General features: G+C 42.3%; 1 protein-coding gene across 5 annotated transcripts in view; it reads right to left on the bottom strand.

The window, feature by feature from the left end:
- mmp15b (matrix metallopeptidase 15b) overlaps nucleotides 1–17,810 on the bottom strand; it is a 173,963-nt gene that overhangs the window by 27,239 nt on the left and 128,914 nt on the right. For all 5 annotated transcript variants that reach the window (XM_059651610.1, XM_059651608.1, XM_059651612.1 and 2 more), the window contains 3 exons: nucleotides 5,446–5,607; nucleotides 2,269–2,489; nucleotides 1,509–1,647 (listed from right to left, as the gene is read on the bottom strand). In XM_059651610.1, the coding sequence (XP_059507593.1) occupies nucleotides 1,509–1,647; nucleotides 2,269–2,489; nucleotides 5,446–5,607 (522 nt within the window). The remainder of the gene's footprint in view (nucleotides 1–1,508; nucleotides 1,648–2,268; nucleotides 2,490–5,445; nucleotides 5,608–17,810) is intronic.

The raw sequence follows: 17,810 nt of genomic DNA on the forward strand, positions 1-17,810 counted from the left end.
AGCATCAGGGGAGCAGGAAAGTTTGACGGTTCGGGTCAAGACCCTTCTTCAGAAAGATCTGCGTTCATCCAGCTTCAAAACGGGTTATTTCAGATTCTCCAGCATCGGCAGTTCCTACTATCTCAGGGTCAAATTATTTCTAGCAAAGCTAGTGTTATCCTCAAATTAGTGTCTCATGAATGTTAGACAGCAAAATGGGAGATGGTTCAGGAGATATGGGACAAGGAAGATTTTTCTCGGGTTAAAGTATTTGAAAATAGAGCTGAGGCAATGTTCAGCATATCAATGGCTGCAGCAGTGTTCATTTGAAGGTAGCTTCAAAATGGAGGAATTTAAAGTATAGGGGAAACTCAGAAATCTACTGAGCGACATAACTGTATACCTCCCAGCCTCTGGAACAAAAACAGCATACTGCCATGCTTCCAAAGTGATTAATCTATTTAGCCATTTTTTTAGTAACAATCTTACACATCTTCATTTTCAGAATTTAAGCCTGTCACATCTCAAAAGCAATAAACTTATCCTGTAACAGAATCAACCAGTGTCAATGAAGATGAATAATGAATTGACACTGAATTCGATGTGAAGCAATTCATCTTGTCGGACAAATTGTAATAAATGCTTCCTTCCAAACCTCAGGAGTAATAAGCACACAGGGCTAATTTAAATATTTGTTGAAAAGCAAGAATTTGGCGGGAAAAGAATATTCTCCAGCTATCTGCTGTTTCTGTCTTGTATCCAGATTAATTTTAAATCCTGAACCTCATTTGGACTGAACTGATTCGCTGACAGAGCTAGCTTGTGTAGGAGAAGAAACTGGCCCCTCTGCATAGGACCAAGATCACTGGGAATTAATTGCAGATCGCTTGGAAAATTTTTACTGGGTCAGAAGTGCCATTCCTACGCCTCCTGACACTACAAAATTAACAATCATCTTGAGCAGATTACTGACTGGTCTATTTTCCCAAATTAAGTGTGACCTTTTGTCTGAAAAATCCCCAGTGTCCTGTATGTCACTATCGTTTCTACTGCTGAAATAAAACCATCAAATTTATACTGCAGATCAATTTTACAGCAATTAATACAACAGTATATTCATGAATCTCAAGATGGCTGTTTGTGACCATTTCCTTTAGTACCAGTGCCTCCAACAATGGCAAATCTAACTATTACATCTGTAGCAAATGTCATTGTTAATACTGAGATGGGTAAAAGGAACTTAGTCAATCAGCACATGACTGGTGAAGATTTTTGACCTCTTCTGTAATGATGTTCCATCACTTATCTATGCTACAGCACTACTGGAAGTCACCTGCCTTCATAGAGTGAATAGACTCCAAAACAGCATCAACTTTATTTAAGCAGTTTTGACACTGATGATAGCATAGCTCAAAGCAATAACTTCTAATGTAAAGAGGGTACCAAACTGTACTTGAAAAGTTGGTCATTAATGCACTGGCCTCATTCCCCTTCCCCACAGTCAGTGAGAATTCATAAGTAACTTTTACCTTTAAAAAATACAAACTTTCCATCATGGCGTTCATATGCTGCATCAATATTAGCTGGCAGTCCTCTCCAGAAATGGCCGATAGGCATTGGGTAGTTGTCGAGTACTCGGTTATTTCGAACCCTCCAGAACCAAAGACCCTATTTAGAGATGAGCGTAAAATCAGGCCACACATTCACCAAATTTTAGATCTGTACAAGTTCGAAATCTCTCACATTGTTCATAATTTTTAGACGCTTTTAAAATGCCTTTTACTTCCAAAAAAGCCTAAATGATTAGTATAATTTAAATATTAGTATTATGATCCTCCTGTGAATCAGTATACTTTAGTTCAGTAATATCATCTATGTTGACAGTTTGCAATAATAAGAGATCCAGCATCAAAATCACATTAGTAACCCAAAGTGTACTGCTATGGGTATACACCTAGATAATTCTTTCAATGTTCTTTCTGGTTGTCTAGTACCGCATGTTTACTTCTGTAGTTACTGCCTCCCTGTGCACTGTTAAGAGACACACCTAATTATTAATAATTATTCCTCTTTTTTGCATCACTTATGGGAAATGGTGAGACAGCCTGAAGAACAGAAATTGAAGAGTTGTATCAAATTGGTAAATCTGCATCAGGTTACTTGACATTCATCACCACATGTTTGATCTGAAGTTTTTCTTTAAATTTTACTACACAGACTTATTCTGGAATACTTGACAAAAACTAGAATTAAAGAAAAAACCAGTAACAACATGCAGTCTACCTTTACCTTAAATACAAACATTTCTCCCCGCAGCATGGTCACAGAATCAAAATTGCCATCGCATATATTAGGACCATACTGGGTAGGTCCATCAGTAGACCTGGGATTATCGGAATCAGGGTCCCTGGGAGATGGCTTTCTCTCCGAAGGTGTTTTGGGTTTCTTTGGTCTCCGTGGTGTCACAGTTGGCAATGAATTTGTAGGTTTGGGTTTGCTTTCTGGTGGACCTAGAAACAAAGCAATGAATATCAGAACCTTGCAGTAATCAATAAACTACACACTTGCAGAGTTGAAGTGAAGGAGGAATGAACTGGGGTAAGAGGTGAAAATAATCAAACTCACATACATAGTATGAGGTACAGACTATTAACAGTATAAAAGATAATTGACTTAATATGTTAACTCTAGATTTCTCCCTTTTTTCCTGCTTATGCTACCAGAGCAGCTGAGTGCTTCCTAGAATTTTCTGCTTTTGTTTGAGAATTCCAGCACCTCATTTTATTATTTTTACCAGATCTCTTGTTATTCAATGATTAAATAGATGTAATAGTGTGCCTCAGCCATAAACATCACCAAAGTTCCCGATTCATCATTGCTCCGTGCTGAACTGGATAACCTTTACTATGGTTGACAGCACTGCAATTGGTCTCTTTCTTTCCATACCAGAAGACGGAAAAAAACAGAAAATAACCAAGGTAACACAGTGTGAAGCTGGATGAACACAGTGGGCCAAGCAGCATCAGAGGAGCAGGAAAGCTTGACGTTTCGGGTCAGGGCCCTTGTTCAGAAATGGGGAAGGGGAAGAAGAATCTGAAATAAATAGGGAGACAGGGGGAGGTGGATAGAAATTGGATAAAGGAGAAGACAGGGTGAGAGGAGACAGACGGGTCAAACAGGCGGAATTAGAGCCAGTGAAGGTGAATGTAGTTGGAGATTTGGTGGAGACAGGTTGGGGGGGCAGGCGGGATGAGGTTAGTGTGTAGGGGATGGGGGTGGGGCTTGAGGTGGGAGCAATGGTTAGGGAGGCGGGGACTAGCCAGGCTGGTTTTGGCAAATGGTCGAGGGAGGGGAGATTTTGAAGCATGTGAAATCCACATTGATTCTCTTGGGCTGCAAAGTTTCCAAGCAAAATATGAGATGCTGTTCCTGCATCTTTCGGTGGCATCATTGTGGCAATGCAGGAGGCCCAGGATGGACATGTCGTCAGAGGAGTGGCGGGGGGGGAAATGAAATGGTTTGCGACTGGGAGGTGTAGTTGTTTGCTGCGAACAGAGCGTAGGTGTTCCACAAAGCCGTCCCCAAGCCACCGTTTGGTTTCCCCAATGTAGAGGAGGCCACAACGGGAACAGCGGATGCCGTATATAACATTGACAGATGAGCAGGTGAATATCTGTTTGATGTGAAAAGTCTTCCTCAGGCCTGGGATCGGGGTGAGGTACAGGGGCCGGTGTAGCACTTGCTTTGTTTGCAGGGAAAAGTGCCAGCGGTGGTGGGGCTGGAAGAGAGTGTGGAGCGGACAAGGGAGTCACGGAGAGAGTGGTCCCTCCGGAAAGCACATAAGGGTGGGGAGGGAAAAATGCCTTTGGTGGTAGGGTCGGATTGCAGATGGCAGAAATGTCGGAGGATGATGCGTTGGATTTGGAGGTTAGTTGGGTGGTGCATGAGGACGAGGGGGATTCTGTTTTGGTTATTATTGCGAATAAGGGGTGTGAGGGATGAGTTGTGGGAAATGCGGGAGACAGGGTCGAGGGCATTTTTGATCACTGTGGAGGGGAAGTTGCGGTTTTTGAAAAAAGAGGACATCTGGGATGTTCGGGAGTGAAATGTCTTATCTCGGGAGCAGATGCGGCGGAGGCGAAGGAACTAGGAACGGGGATGGCATTTTTAAAGGAAGGTAGGTCAGAGGAGGAATATTCCAGGTACTTGTGGGAGTCGGTAGGTTTAAAATGGATATCGGTTTCCAGGTGATAAAAATGGAGACAGAGACGTTCAGGAAGGAGAGAGAGGTGTCAGAGATGGTCCAGGTAAACTTAAGGTTGGGGTGGAAGGTGTTAGTGAAGTGGATGAACTGTTCGAGCTCCTCTTGGGAACACGAGACAGTGCCAAAACAGTCATCAATGTAATGGAGGAAGAGATGGGGGATAGGCCAGTGTAGCTTAGGAAGAGGGATTGTTCCACATACCCTACAAAGAGGCAGGCATAGCTTGGGCCCATGCGGGTACCCACGGCCACCCCCTTTGTCTGTATCAAGTGGGAGGAATTAAAGGAGAAGTTGATGAGGGTGAGGATGGGTTCGGATAAGCAGATGAGGGTATCAGTGGAGGGGGTCTGGTCGGGTCTGCAGGACAGGAAGAAGCGGAGAGCTTTTAGGCCATTGGCATGGGGGATGCAGGTGTACAAGGACTGGATGTCCAGAGTGAGAATGAGGTGTTGGGGACCGGGGAATTGGAAGTTCTGGAGGAGGTGGAGAGCATGGGTGGTGTCATGGATGCAGGTAGGGAGTTCATGGACCCAAGGGGGAGAAAATTGAATCCAGATAGGTGGAGATGATAATAATAACCAAGGTTACTGCTTCTGAATATTATCCTGGGCAAAAATGGCATGGCATAAATGTAAGGAGACTGATGTCTACCATATTTGGAGAACAGTTACTTGGATCAGTCCAAAACGTTGTCAGTGACCATGGAAGCACACTTCAGCACGAGCTGAGCTTTTAGAAGCTGTGATTAAAAGGATAGTTGTGATGCAATGAAATTACAGATCGAGTGTAAATTAGAACTGTATATAAACAAAAACTGGTGAAGAAACTCAGCAGGTATGGCAGCATTTGTAGACAGAGAAACAGAATTAACACTTCAAATCTAGCGAACGTTCTTCAGAGCTGGAGTTCCGAAGCAATTTCTGCTTTTGTTTGTTTCAGATCTCCAGCATCCATAATTCTTTGGTTTATATAGAACTGTATTCATCCTTGTTGTATGCTGTTATAAGAAATTTGTCCAAAGGCTGAAACAATTCCTGTGTATCTATCAAGACCCTTCTTGGCATTCAAAATATTAGAATCATTCTGTAACTCTGTTAAATTCTTTTAATACGTGATAAAACTGGGAATTACAAATGAATTATCACAAATGAATCTCACTTCAAAATATAGAGGCAAAATAAAATAATATCCTTCAAGTTTACCATAAATTCGCTGTATCCCCCTCAGATCATCTTCTGGAAGCTCAAATCTCTCTGTATCCATCCATTGGTAAAAGGGTGCCATAATGGCACTCGGGTTATTAGAATGTTCTAGGCCCAGAGCATGGCCCAACTCATGCACTGCCACAAGGAACAGGTCATTCCCTGTGGGCAAAAGCAATTGATTTTAACTAAAATTAGTTAAGCAATAACATACCACAGTATAGTAATTCTGAAAACCATAGTAAGATATATTTTTCATTTCATGTTAAATAATAAACATGGCTAAAGGATAGAAGACACAGGGGAAATCAAAAATAGCATGCAGTTGTGCCGGCTAACATAGCATCAAATTAAGACATCAGGATCAACATAATTTGAGGTTTAGGCACAGTCAGAACAATGCACTGATATTATCTGAACCTCCTAAATGTGTAACAAAATGAACATAGGACCTGTAATTCAAAAACTTGCCAGGCTGCAGCTGAAGAATCATGGCAATGTTACATGCATTCAAGAAATAGTCATTTGTCAAAGACAATTAATTTATCACCCGCTCATAGATTTCTCAAATTAATCTAATCAATGCTGCACATTTTTCATAATTTTCTCCAACAAAGCTTTTTTCTTTGAAGAAATTCTTTAGAATTAGATTTTATTGTAACATGTACTCAAGTACAGCAGTACAGTGAAAATTGAACGAAGTCGCCATTCTACGGAGCTACCTTGTACACCCTATCCCTTTTCCTTTATCTTTTGGAAGACGGTTGGGCAAAATGCCTATGTAGGTTTAATGTAATTGATTTTTTAGTCAACAAAAATGTTCAATTTTTTTTAATAATAAAGAACATGAATACTGCTGAAAATATAAACATTTTGTCAAAGCTTTTCAACTTTCACTCATCAGGACATTAGGACAATTCGCAAAAATGCCAATTCAAACAGAAGCCAACACTTTTATTACATTGAGAAAACAAGGCTGATTGGAAGGCAAGTGGCTTTGGATTGGTAGAGCTATTGTCATGGAGAATGGACCCATAAACGGTGACTGAATTTAACTGGCACGCTTTGTTTCAATTTTAAATCAGACAGGTTGACTCTGATTGGTCAGGGCATTGCCATAAGTGATAAATCAGCAAATGGTTGTCACCTATTTTATTGAGTGAAAAGGCACAGAGTCTGTATATGTTCTTTCCGTTTGCTAAGATCAAGGCTCTGTGTATCAATATATACAGCTTCCAGTAAATGCACATGCACCATGTCGCCTAAAACTGGTTGTCAGCGTGATTCTTCACACACTCAACAGCCCAACAATTGTGGTCTAACTGCCGAATCACATTTAATGTTGGACACTGTATTAAGAGTTTTGCAAATGTGGGTAGAATGGGTATAGTCAGCACCTTGCTTGTTGCAAATAGCTGAAGGACTATGTTGTTTGATCCGATTCACATAGCCTACATAGCTGGCATCACACCAGCACTGAAGTTCATATGCATTACTAATTTGTAGACAGACGAAATGTATTTTTGGCTTGACAGCAACATTCCGTAAGTGACAAACACCACTTGTGTTGCAGAGATAATGGGAACTGCAGATGCTGGAGATTCCAAGATAACAAAATGTGAGGCTGGATGAACACAGCAGGCCAAGCAGCATCTCAGGAGCACAAAAGCTGACGTTTCGGGCCTAGACCCTTCATCAGAGAGGGGGATGGGGGGAGGGAACTGGAATAAATAGGGACAGAGGGGGAGGCGGACCGAAGATGGAGAGTAAAGAAGATAGGTGGAGAGGGTGTAGGTGGGGAGATAGGGAGGGGATAGGTCAGTCCAGGGAAGACGGACAGGTCAAGGAGGTGGGATGAGGTTAGTAGGTAGCTGGGGGTGCGGCTTGGGGTGGGAGGACGGGATGGGTGAGAGGAAGAACCGGTTAGGGAGGCAGAGACAGGTTGGACTGGTTTTGGGATGCAGTGGGTGGGGGGGAAGAGCTGGGCTGGTTGTGTGGTGCAGTGGGGGGAGGGGATGAACTGGGCTGGTTTAGGGATGCAGTGGGGGAAGGGGAGATTTTGAAACTGGTGAAGTCCACATTGATACCATATGGCTGCAGGGTTCCCAGGCGGAATATGAGTTGCTGTTCCTGCAACCTTCGGGTGGCATCATTGTGGCAGTGCAGGAGGCCCATGATGGACATGTCGTCAAGAGAATGGGAGGGGGAGTGGAAATGGTTTGCGACTGGGAGGTGCAGTTGTTTGTTGCGAACTGAGCGGAGGTGTTCTGCAAAGCGGTCCCCAAGCCTCCGCTTGGTTTCCCCAATGTAGAGGAAGCCGCACCGGGTACAGTGGATGCAGTATACCACATTGGCAGATGTGCAGGTGAACCTCTGCTTAATGTGGAATGTCATCTTGGGGCCTGGGATGGGGGTGAGGGAGGAGGTGTGGGGACAAGTGTAGCATTTCCTGCGGTTGCAGGGGAAGGTGCCGGGTGTGGTGGGGTTGGAGGGCAGTGTGGAGCGAACAAGGGAGTCACGGAGAGAGTGGTCTCTCCGGAAAGCAGACAGGGGAGGGGATGGAAAAATGTCTTGGGTGGTGGGGTCGGATTGTAAATGGCGGAAGTGTCGGAGGATAATGCGTTCTATCCGGAGGTTGGTAGGGTGGTGTGTGAGAACGAGGGGGATCCTCTTGGGGCGGTTGTGGCGGGGGCGGGGTGTGAGGGATGTGTCGCGGGAGATGCGGGAGACGCGGTCAAGGGCGTTCTCAATCACCGTGGGGGGAAAGTTGCGGTCCTTAAAGAACTTGGACATCTGGGATGTGCGGGAGTGGAATGTCTTATCGTGGGAGCAGATGCGGCGGAGGCGGAGGAATTGGGAATAGGGGATGGAATTTTTGCAGGAGGGTGGGTGGGAGGAGGTGTATTCTAGGTAGCTGTGGGAGTCGGTGGGCTTGAAATGGACATCAGTTACAAGCTGGTTGCCTGAGATGGAGACTGAGAGGTCCAGGAAGGTGAGGGATGGGCAGATCCCTCACCTTCCTGGACCTCTAACCCTAACCGGTTCTTCCTCTCACCCATCCCTTCCTCCCACCCCAAGCCGCACCCCCAGCTACCTACTAACCTCATCCCACCTCCTTGACCTGTCCGTCTTCCCTGGACTGACCTACCCCCTCCCTATCTCCCCACCTACACCCTCTCCACCTATCTTCTTTACTCTCCATCTTCGGTCCGCCTCCCCCTCTCTCCCTATTTATTCCAGTTCCCTCCCCCCATCCCCCTCTCTGATGAAGGGTCTAGGCCCGAAACGTCAGCTTTTGTGCTCCTGAGATGCTGCTTGGCCTGCTGTGTTCATCCAGCCTCACATTTTGTTATCTTGACCACTTGTGTTGCAACTGCTTAATAGTAGTTGTGAATTAATTAGTTTCATCTGTTGCTTGAACATTTAAAATACCTTATCCAGTCAGCACAACCTGAGGTAGACTTGGCACTTTTCAAGAATAAGAGGCTTGGGTCCTTTGATGAGTTTGTGTCATATATAGTGAGAAATGATCCGATCAGAGAAATGATCCATTATCACACAGATTGGCTTTGATGTGCCCTAGTTCAGCAGCAAGTTTGCAGGTGGACAACTCACTCAGGCCATAGTTACAAGGTTGCCAATAAGACCAATCTCATAGTTCATGGAACTATGATAGAAGAGCCTTTAGGGATGAGTGATTATATGTTCGCATATACTTGAAGTCCAAACTGAATCAAGGGTGTTAAATTTGAAGAAAATAAATTATGAAAGTTTAAATGGTACGTTTGTTGTGATGAAATTGGACAAAACTTTAAAATGTTTATCAATATGTGGCAATAAAAACTCTTTAAAGAATTATGCCATATGGTACCACAATGATGCTTTCCCTCAAAACAGAAAATCCAAAATCAGTCGACTGCAGCCAACAAAGGGAAATAAGGATTGTGTAAAATTGAAAGTCTTGAAAAGAAACAGTAATAAATCTGTGGATTGGGAGGATTTTCAAATAGAGCGAAGGAGAACCAAGAAACTCAAATAGGAGGAGAATAGAATAAGAATGCAAACATTGAAAATGAATTGCCTAAGCCTCCACGGGTGCTTAAAAAGACTTAACTGAGACAAATGTCAATCAAAATCCTTAGAATTTATAATGGAGAATAAAGATATGGCATAGAAGCTAAATGATTACACTGTATCTGTCTTCGCTGAACAAAATAAAAGTAATTTCCCAGGATTAGAGATGCAAGGTACTGGGGAGAATAAGGAATTAACAGAAATTATATCAATCGAAAATTATATTGGAAAAATTGATGGGACTCAAGTTGCTAAGCCTTTGGTGTCTAATATTCTACATTCCAGGGTGTTGAAAGAGTTGGAGATCAGGGATACATTAGTTACGATCATCTAAAACTTTACAGATTCTGGAATGGTTTCTGCAAATTGGAAGTAAGAAAAAAAACAAGGAATTTCAGAACTGTTAGCATTACAGCAGTAAAAGAGAAAGTGGAATCTTTTATAAAGGCTATGACGAAGAGATAGTTGTATAATAATAGCTACGTTGGATTTGTGAATTGGAACTCATTTTTGGTGAAACTGCTGGAGATGTTACTCACATGATTGATAAAGTAGACATTTAGTTTCCTTGGATTTTCAGAATAAAATTCCCGATACGAGACTGGTTAGCAAAATAAATGCTCATGAGATAAAGGGGGAATGTACTAGGATCGATCAAGAGTTGGCTAACAGACAGAAAACAGAGAATAGGAATAAATGTGTCATTCTCACATTGGTAGGCTACAACTATTGTAGAGCTGTGAGGATCAGTACTTGGATCCCAGCTGTTCACACTACGTAGCACTGATATAAATGTGGGGACTCGTGTCCCTATCCCTGAACCGAGAGGCCTACGTTCAACCCCACCTGCTCTAGAGGTGTGTGATAACATTGCTGAATAGGTTGATTAGGAAAAATACAGTAATTTTTAAAAAACAAATATTTCCAAGTTAATGGATGATACAAAACTAGGTTGTAATGCTGTGAGGAAGATGCTAATCACCTCGAAGAGGATTTGGACCGACTTAGTGAATGGACAAGAATGTAGCAGCTGGAACATAATGTGGGTCTGTTAGATTACCCACTTTCGAAGAGGAACAGATATGTACAGTATTTCTTAAATGGTAAGAAGTTACAAAGTATGGATGCACAAAGAGACCTCAATGTCCTCATTATTAAGTCACGGAAGCTAAAATGCACGTGCAGAAAACATTTAAGAGGGTTAAGGGAATGGTGGCTGTTATTGCAAGACGATTTGAACATAGGAGTAGCAGAATCTTGTTTCAGTTGTATAGAACATTGGTTAGACAGCATCTGGAGTATCGTGCAGTTTTCCACCCTTTCCTTAGGAAGGTATTATTGCCTTAGAGGGAAGGTAACAAAGGTTCAGAAGACTGTTCCCAGGATGGTGATTTGGAGATTCTACGCCTGTATTCTCTAGTTTCAGAGAATGAAAAGTGACTTCAAACTAAAAGGAGACAAGAAGTTAAAGCTTTTCATCTTGCACTCATCAGGACAAGGATGCAAGAAACAGCCTTGAAAAAAAGGAAAACTAGATTACAGGATATGAGAACAGTGTGTCATTGGTAAGGCCATCTTTGGCATGATGATGCAAGAACAATTAACTGTCAATCTTAGTTTTCAAACTAGGAAGGCAAGCTCTGATTGGTCAGGACATTGCCACGGTATAAAACAGTTCCTACGAAACAGATGCAATATATAGGATTTCCTTTTGCCTGCAAAAAGGGCCTTGTACAGACTATAGTGCTTGCAAATGCATCACACTGTAAGCCTTGCCAGAGATCTTAAATTAGTTTCCAGTGTAATTCAAATTATTCAACTGAGATAGCAAGAACTGCAGATGCTGGAGTCAGAAATAACGAAGTGTGGAGCTGGAGGAACACAGCAGGCCAAGAACCATCAGAGGAAGAGGAAAACTGATATTTCGGATAAGGACCCTTCTTCAGATTTTTTTGAAGAAGGGTCACAACCTGAAACATCAGGATGTCTGGCCTGCTGTGTTCCTCCAGCTCCACACTTTGTTATCTCATATTATTCAGTAAGTCTTTTCCACCGGCAGCATCACATCTAATGGCAGATACATTATTCTGAGGCTCACAAGCATAGACTGAGCATGGTTGATATGCTGCCACTGAAAATTGTTAATGGGACATGTTCTTTGATATAGTCTACCAGTACTGGGACTTATAGCAGTGAATCTTATCTATCATTTACTCTTTTTATCATGTAAGTAGTTTGATGGCAGCATTCTGTTATTGGAGAAAACCACTTGTGCATTCACTGCAAAGTTGCAACATGAGACATACAGCTTCAATTGTTGTTCAAATCTTTTAGACATCTTTCCCTCCCAGGGTATCTAAGGTAAACTGGGCACAGTTAAGACCAAAAGTGGTGGACATAGAACCTTGCATAAGTTTTTCTGACATACAATGAGTGATGATTTGATAGTCAGATAAAAATAGTTTTAATATGTTTTATCTCGGCATCCTCCTTTCAAGCCTTTTTATTTTGCATATTAGTCTTGATGTACAAAGAGGCCTCACTGGAAAGCTTTTACTTCTTATCTCCTTTGCAATATTTAAGAGATGATCTCATTGAAACCTACAAAATATACGAAGGGATAGTTAGAACAATGTAGATAAGATACTTAGTCTAGATAGAGAGTCTAGAACTAGGGTAATGAATTTCAAAATAATGGGGCAGCCACTTAGAATCAAATTGAAGAGAATTTTTCTTTTGCTCAGAAGCTTGTGAATCTTTGGAATTGTCTATCCCAGACAGTGGTGGATACTCAGTCATCATTTAAAGTAAGATTAACAGATTTCTAAACATCAGTGATATAAAGGGAAAGTGTGGAGAAAAGGCACTGAAGTGGATATCAACCAGAATATTACTGAATGGCAAAGCAGGCTTGAGAAAATGAACTGCTATAATTCTTCACCTAAGATTTATTTCTATGTTGAGTATGACTCCACTCTTAGCTCTCTATTGGGATAGATATGTGGTGCTTGAATCTATACGTCATGGCTGTCAGCATGTGTTGGATTTCCTGCACTCTTTTCATTCATTATCTGTTCCTTAGATCATAGGTTTTATTGTTAAACCTCAGTCTTTCTTTGTCTGTAGACCTGCTTTCTTTCACCTTGACGTTTATTGGCTTTTGGTGTTGTTTCCAGTTTAGGAACACCTTACATTATTGCTGAATTTCCTGGTCATTCTCATCAAACCAGTCTTAATATTTCCTAGTAGAGAAATATTATCTTCACTTGAGCTGTTTATAGCAGAGAATAGTAGATCAAGCACTGTGAACATCTTTGGTTTCTATACATTATTATTATCAAGTTGACTGCAAGAAACTCAGTAAGTATGTCTTTCTCTACAGTGTCCCTAGGTCCATCGACATTGTAGTTTCTGTGCAGCTCTTCTGCTGCCTCTGCAATTTTTGGGTCAGGTTAAGAGAGATAGTAACTGAGTTCTGAAGAAGGGTCACTGGGTCTGAAATGTTAGCTCTGATTTCTCTTCAAAAATACTGCCAGACCTGCTGAACTTTTCCAGCAACTTCTATTTTGTTTAAGTAAGATAGTAAACTGGATTACACAATGGTCGGTCTGGCAGTCACCTGTCATGGCATGGATTATGCAAGCACCTTGATGGCAACAGAGTAAAGCAGGTATCAACATCAGGAGTAAGGGTATAACCATAAGGTTTTGTATTTGTCTCTCTGATAAAATAGGGTGTTCCTTATGATCAGACTACTTTCTAGGTATTTCACCAAAAGGAAGCTTTCAAGTGATGTCAATTGCACCTTTCCAGAGATTTGTGTCCTTGCCAACTCTGGCATTAAAACCACTAAGAGTAATCAGTCTGTGTCCCTTTGGTATAAAGGCCAATGAGGCTGAAGTAAAATTTCTCCTTGTCCTCATCTGTTGCTTCATGGGTTAGAGCACGGTTGTGCATTGATGGTGGTGTTGCACTCTTTCTGGGTTAGGCTAAACCAAAGAGTCATGAGATGATTATTTCTCCAACAAGGGGACTCACTGAGATATTCAACTACTTTGTTTATCTTGGTGAAGCCAGCCCCATTGAGTCTTGTTACCTTTTGAGAAGAAGGTGCAACTATTTTTTTTGAGCTGGCCTTGTCCTGCAAATCTTGTCTCACACAGAACAGTGACTTTGATGTCATTACATTGAAAATCCTGGGCAGTGATAGCAGTTCGACATCCTGGTCTGTTGCTTCTGGGCCTGTCCATTAGAATCTTGATGTTCGATATCCTGTATTACATTTTGGGGGAGTGAAAGATGCTGAATATGGGTTCCTTTAATATGAGATCTCCATTGCACACTATATTCACAACAGTCCCAGCAGAACATGGTTTGGCCTTCAAAGGCATAACTGAGGCAATTAGAGATCAGGCTCCACTGCACAGATGGAAAGGTGATGATGCAGTGGTAATGTCAATAGAATAGTAATCCAGAATACTAGGGTAATGTTTTGGAGGTAAGGATACAAATCCTACCATGGCAAATATCTGAATTCAATAAGAAAATTTGGAATTAAAAGTCAGTCTAACAATGAGCATGCAATTATTGACGAGCACCACAAAATAAACCCATCTTGTTCAGTGGTGTCCTTCAGGGAAGAAAACTTGCTGTCTGACCTACATGTGACTCCAGACCCATGATAGTGTGGTTGATTCTTAACTGCCCTGTAGGCACTTAGGGAAGGAAACAAAAATTGCCCAGATATGCTTCAAGGTGTGCAATTTATTCATACAGAACCTCAGAGCATCTCAGCTTGACCCATCCCCCTACAACCCACCTAACCTACTCCTCCCTGAATACTCCAGGCAATTTAGCATGGCCAATCCACCTAGCCTGCACATCTTTGGACTGTAGGCGGAAACCCATGCAGACATGGGGAGAATATGCAAACTCCACACAGACAGTCACCCGAGCGTGGAATCAAACCCAGGTCCCCGGTGCTGTGAGACTCCTGTGCTAACCACTGAGCCGCATGCCACACCTACATTAAGATCATTCATAGTTGAGTTTGGATCTTGAACTACAGGCATGTCGCTTTTGGTTTCTGTGTTTGAGGGGATTTAATGATTAACTTGTCATTGTTTCTGGTGCTGTGATTTATTTTTAAACTAGCAATGAGAGAAAGAATGAAAGAGAAGCAGAAAATGCTGGTGCAATCAGCAGGTCTGCAGCATCGGTGAAGAGAGAATTGAGTTAATGTTTTAAGTTTCAAGTCTGATATGACCCTTTTTCAGAACTCTGACAAGAGTCCCTGGACTGATAAATGGAATTCCTTTACACTGGGAAAGCTTTAAAAGCAGACAGAGTAAATGTTAAAGGGCATTGACTTGCTTTCAGGAATTTATTTGTTTAAAAAATTGCTAAGAAAAACCCGTGGCTATATCCAACTCCTTTTTGAAAATTTCCAATGTTTTGGCCTTAACTGCTTTCAGTGGTAGTTAATTCTCTGGATGTAGACATTTTTCCTCATCTCAGTTCTAAATGGTTTATTCCCATCCTTGGTTCTGGGCTCCCCAGTCATCAGGGACATCTTTTTAGCATCTACCCTGTATATTCCTGTTAAAATTTTGTAAGTTTCTATGAGATCACCCCCGCTCCCCGTACCACGCCCCCCCGCCCCCGCATTCTTCTGAAGTTCAGCAAAAATAATCCAGTCTGATTCAAACTCTTCTGATTTGTCAGTCCTGCCACCCCAGGAATCAATCTGTAAACCTTCATTGCACTCCCTCTATAACAAGAAAATCCTCCCTCAGATTAGAAGACCAAAACTGCACACACCATACCAGCTGTAGCATAACCAAAGCCCTGCAAATTGCAGCAAGATAGCCCTGCTCCCATAGTTTATTTCTGTCATTATGAAGACCAACATAACATTTCCCTTCTTCTCCAACTGTTGTATTTGCGTGCTTACCTTTAGCAACTGCGTATGAGGACAGGTGGGTCTCATTGCACATTCCCCTCCCTCAATTTATAGCTTATCAGATAATGATTTGTCTTCCTGCATTTGCTACCAAAGCGGATAACTCACATTTGTCCACATTGTATACCATTTGACATGCATTTGTCCATTCACTAAGCTTGTCCAAATCATATAGAAAGCTTCAGTTTGCAGAATTCATGGTTGGAGCTGGAACTGAAAACCCCAGCATAAAAATTCCACAAATAATATTCCCACTCTCCTGGGAACTTTCACAGGGCTCTTGGATCTGCTTACTTATGCTTTTAACCAGTTTCTAGCCCCATTCACCAGTACCTGGTCTCGCTTTCTAGGCTCTGTTGACACAGCTTCCCAGCTAATGTCTCAACTTGTTTGGCTCACCCCTCATTTCTTGAGCTGTCAGTATATACCAGAATTACCCTGCCAGATGGTTCCAGCTCACCTCAAAAGAAATATTTTTCTTTTAATTTGCTAGTTTCTTGGAATCCCATGTTCGCTCATGGAGTTCACGGTAATATAGCAAACCAGAGTTGACAACCACAAGTTAGAAGGTGGTAATAGAGAAAAGAAAGTAGCTGGAGATGGTTCTGATAAAGATAGACCTAAATCTATAGGCTTCATGGATTGCAGGATCAATAGGTTGTCCAAGAATAAGGTCAGAGAGATTATACAAGAGGAAAGAATGAAGAAGGACCATAATTGTAATTAATTCCGTTGAAATTCACAGAATCCCTACAGTGTGGAAACAGGCCCTTCAGCCCAACAAGCCCACACTGACCCTCAGAGCATCCCATTCAACCCACCCTCTTAAATAAACACCCCTGAACACTATGGGCAATTTAGCATGGCCAGTCCATCTAGCCTGCACATAGAACATAGAACAGTACAGCACATCTTTGGACTGTGGGAGGAAACCCAGACTAATATGGGGAGAATGTGCAAACTCCACACAGACAGTTGCCTGAGGTTAGAATTGAACCTAGGACCCTGGTGCTGTGAGGCAGCAGTGCTAGCCACTGAACCACTGTGCTACCCCTAATAGCTGGTAACAGTGACAAGATGCTAAAATGGAAACTGAACACACTGAGGACAAGGAGGTAATCTGAGAGAAATAAGATGATTGAACCTTAAGCCTGTAATAACTCAGGAAGCCAAACTGGAAAGGAACAGGGTTTATTTTTGACACCAAAATACAGTCACTCCTCATGGTGTACACAGACTTAGAGCATAGAAAAGTACAGCACAGTACAGGCCCTTCGGTCCACGATGTTGTGCCGTGTAATAATCCTAATCCAAAACTAAAATAACCTAACCTACATTCCCCTCAATTCACTGCTGTCCATGTGCATGTCCAGCAGTCGCTTAAATGTCACTAATGACTCCGCTTCCACGACTACCACTGGTAAACTATTCCATGCGCTCACAACTCTCTGGGTGAAGAACCTCCCTCTGACGTCTCCTCTATATCTTCCTCCTAACATCTTAAAACTATGACCCCTCGTGGCAGTCAATCCTGCCCTGGGGAAAAGTCTCTGGCTATCGACTCTATCCATGCCTCTCATTACCTTGTACACCTCAATCAGGTCACCTCTCTTCCTCCTTCTCTCTAGAGACAAAAGTCCGAGCTCAGTCAACCTCTCCTCGTAAGACAAGCCCTCCAGTCCAGGCAGCATCCTGGTAAATCTCCTTTGCACCCTCTCCAAAGCTTCCACATCTTTCCTATAATAGGGCGACCAGAACTGGACACAATATTCCAAGTGTGGTCTCACCAGGGTCTTGTAGAGCTGCAGCATAACCTCGCGGCTCTTAAACTCAACCCCCTGTTAATGAAAGCCAAAACACCATATGCTTTCTTAACAACCTTATCCACCTGGGTGGCAACTTTGAGGGAGCTATGCACTTGAACACCAAGATCCCGCTGTTCCTCCACACTGCCGAGAATCCTGCCTTTAATCCTATATTCAGCATTTAAGTTCGACCTTCCAAAATGCATCACTTCTCATTTATCCATGTTGAACTCCGTCTGCCATTTCTCAGCCCAGCTCTGCATTCTGTCAACTAGCCCCAGCCTGATTCAAACAGTTCCGTGGATCCACCCCAGGCCTGCGTTTTTTTTATTTTTACATACAGAAGTATGCTCTTATACACAAATGAACCTTTTATTAAATATTTTAAAGTCTTTTATTAATCACCACCGATCACATGTGTTTCTAATTGAATAATTTATGGGCAAAGCCTGTTAAGGGTAATGCAAACTATCAAAACTGATGGAGAGCTAGGGAGAGTGGGAAGAGGCTAAATCAAAATGGAG

Source organism: Stegostoma tigrinum, chromosome 16, assembly GCF_030684315.1.
Source record: "Stegostoma tigrinum isolate sSteTig4 chromosome 16, sSteTig4.hap1, whole genome shotgun sequence".
Classification (NCBI taxonomy): domain Eukaryota; kingdom Metazoa; phylum Chordata; class Chondrichthyes; order Orectolobiformes; family Stegostomatidae; genus Stegostoma; species Stegostoma tigrinum.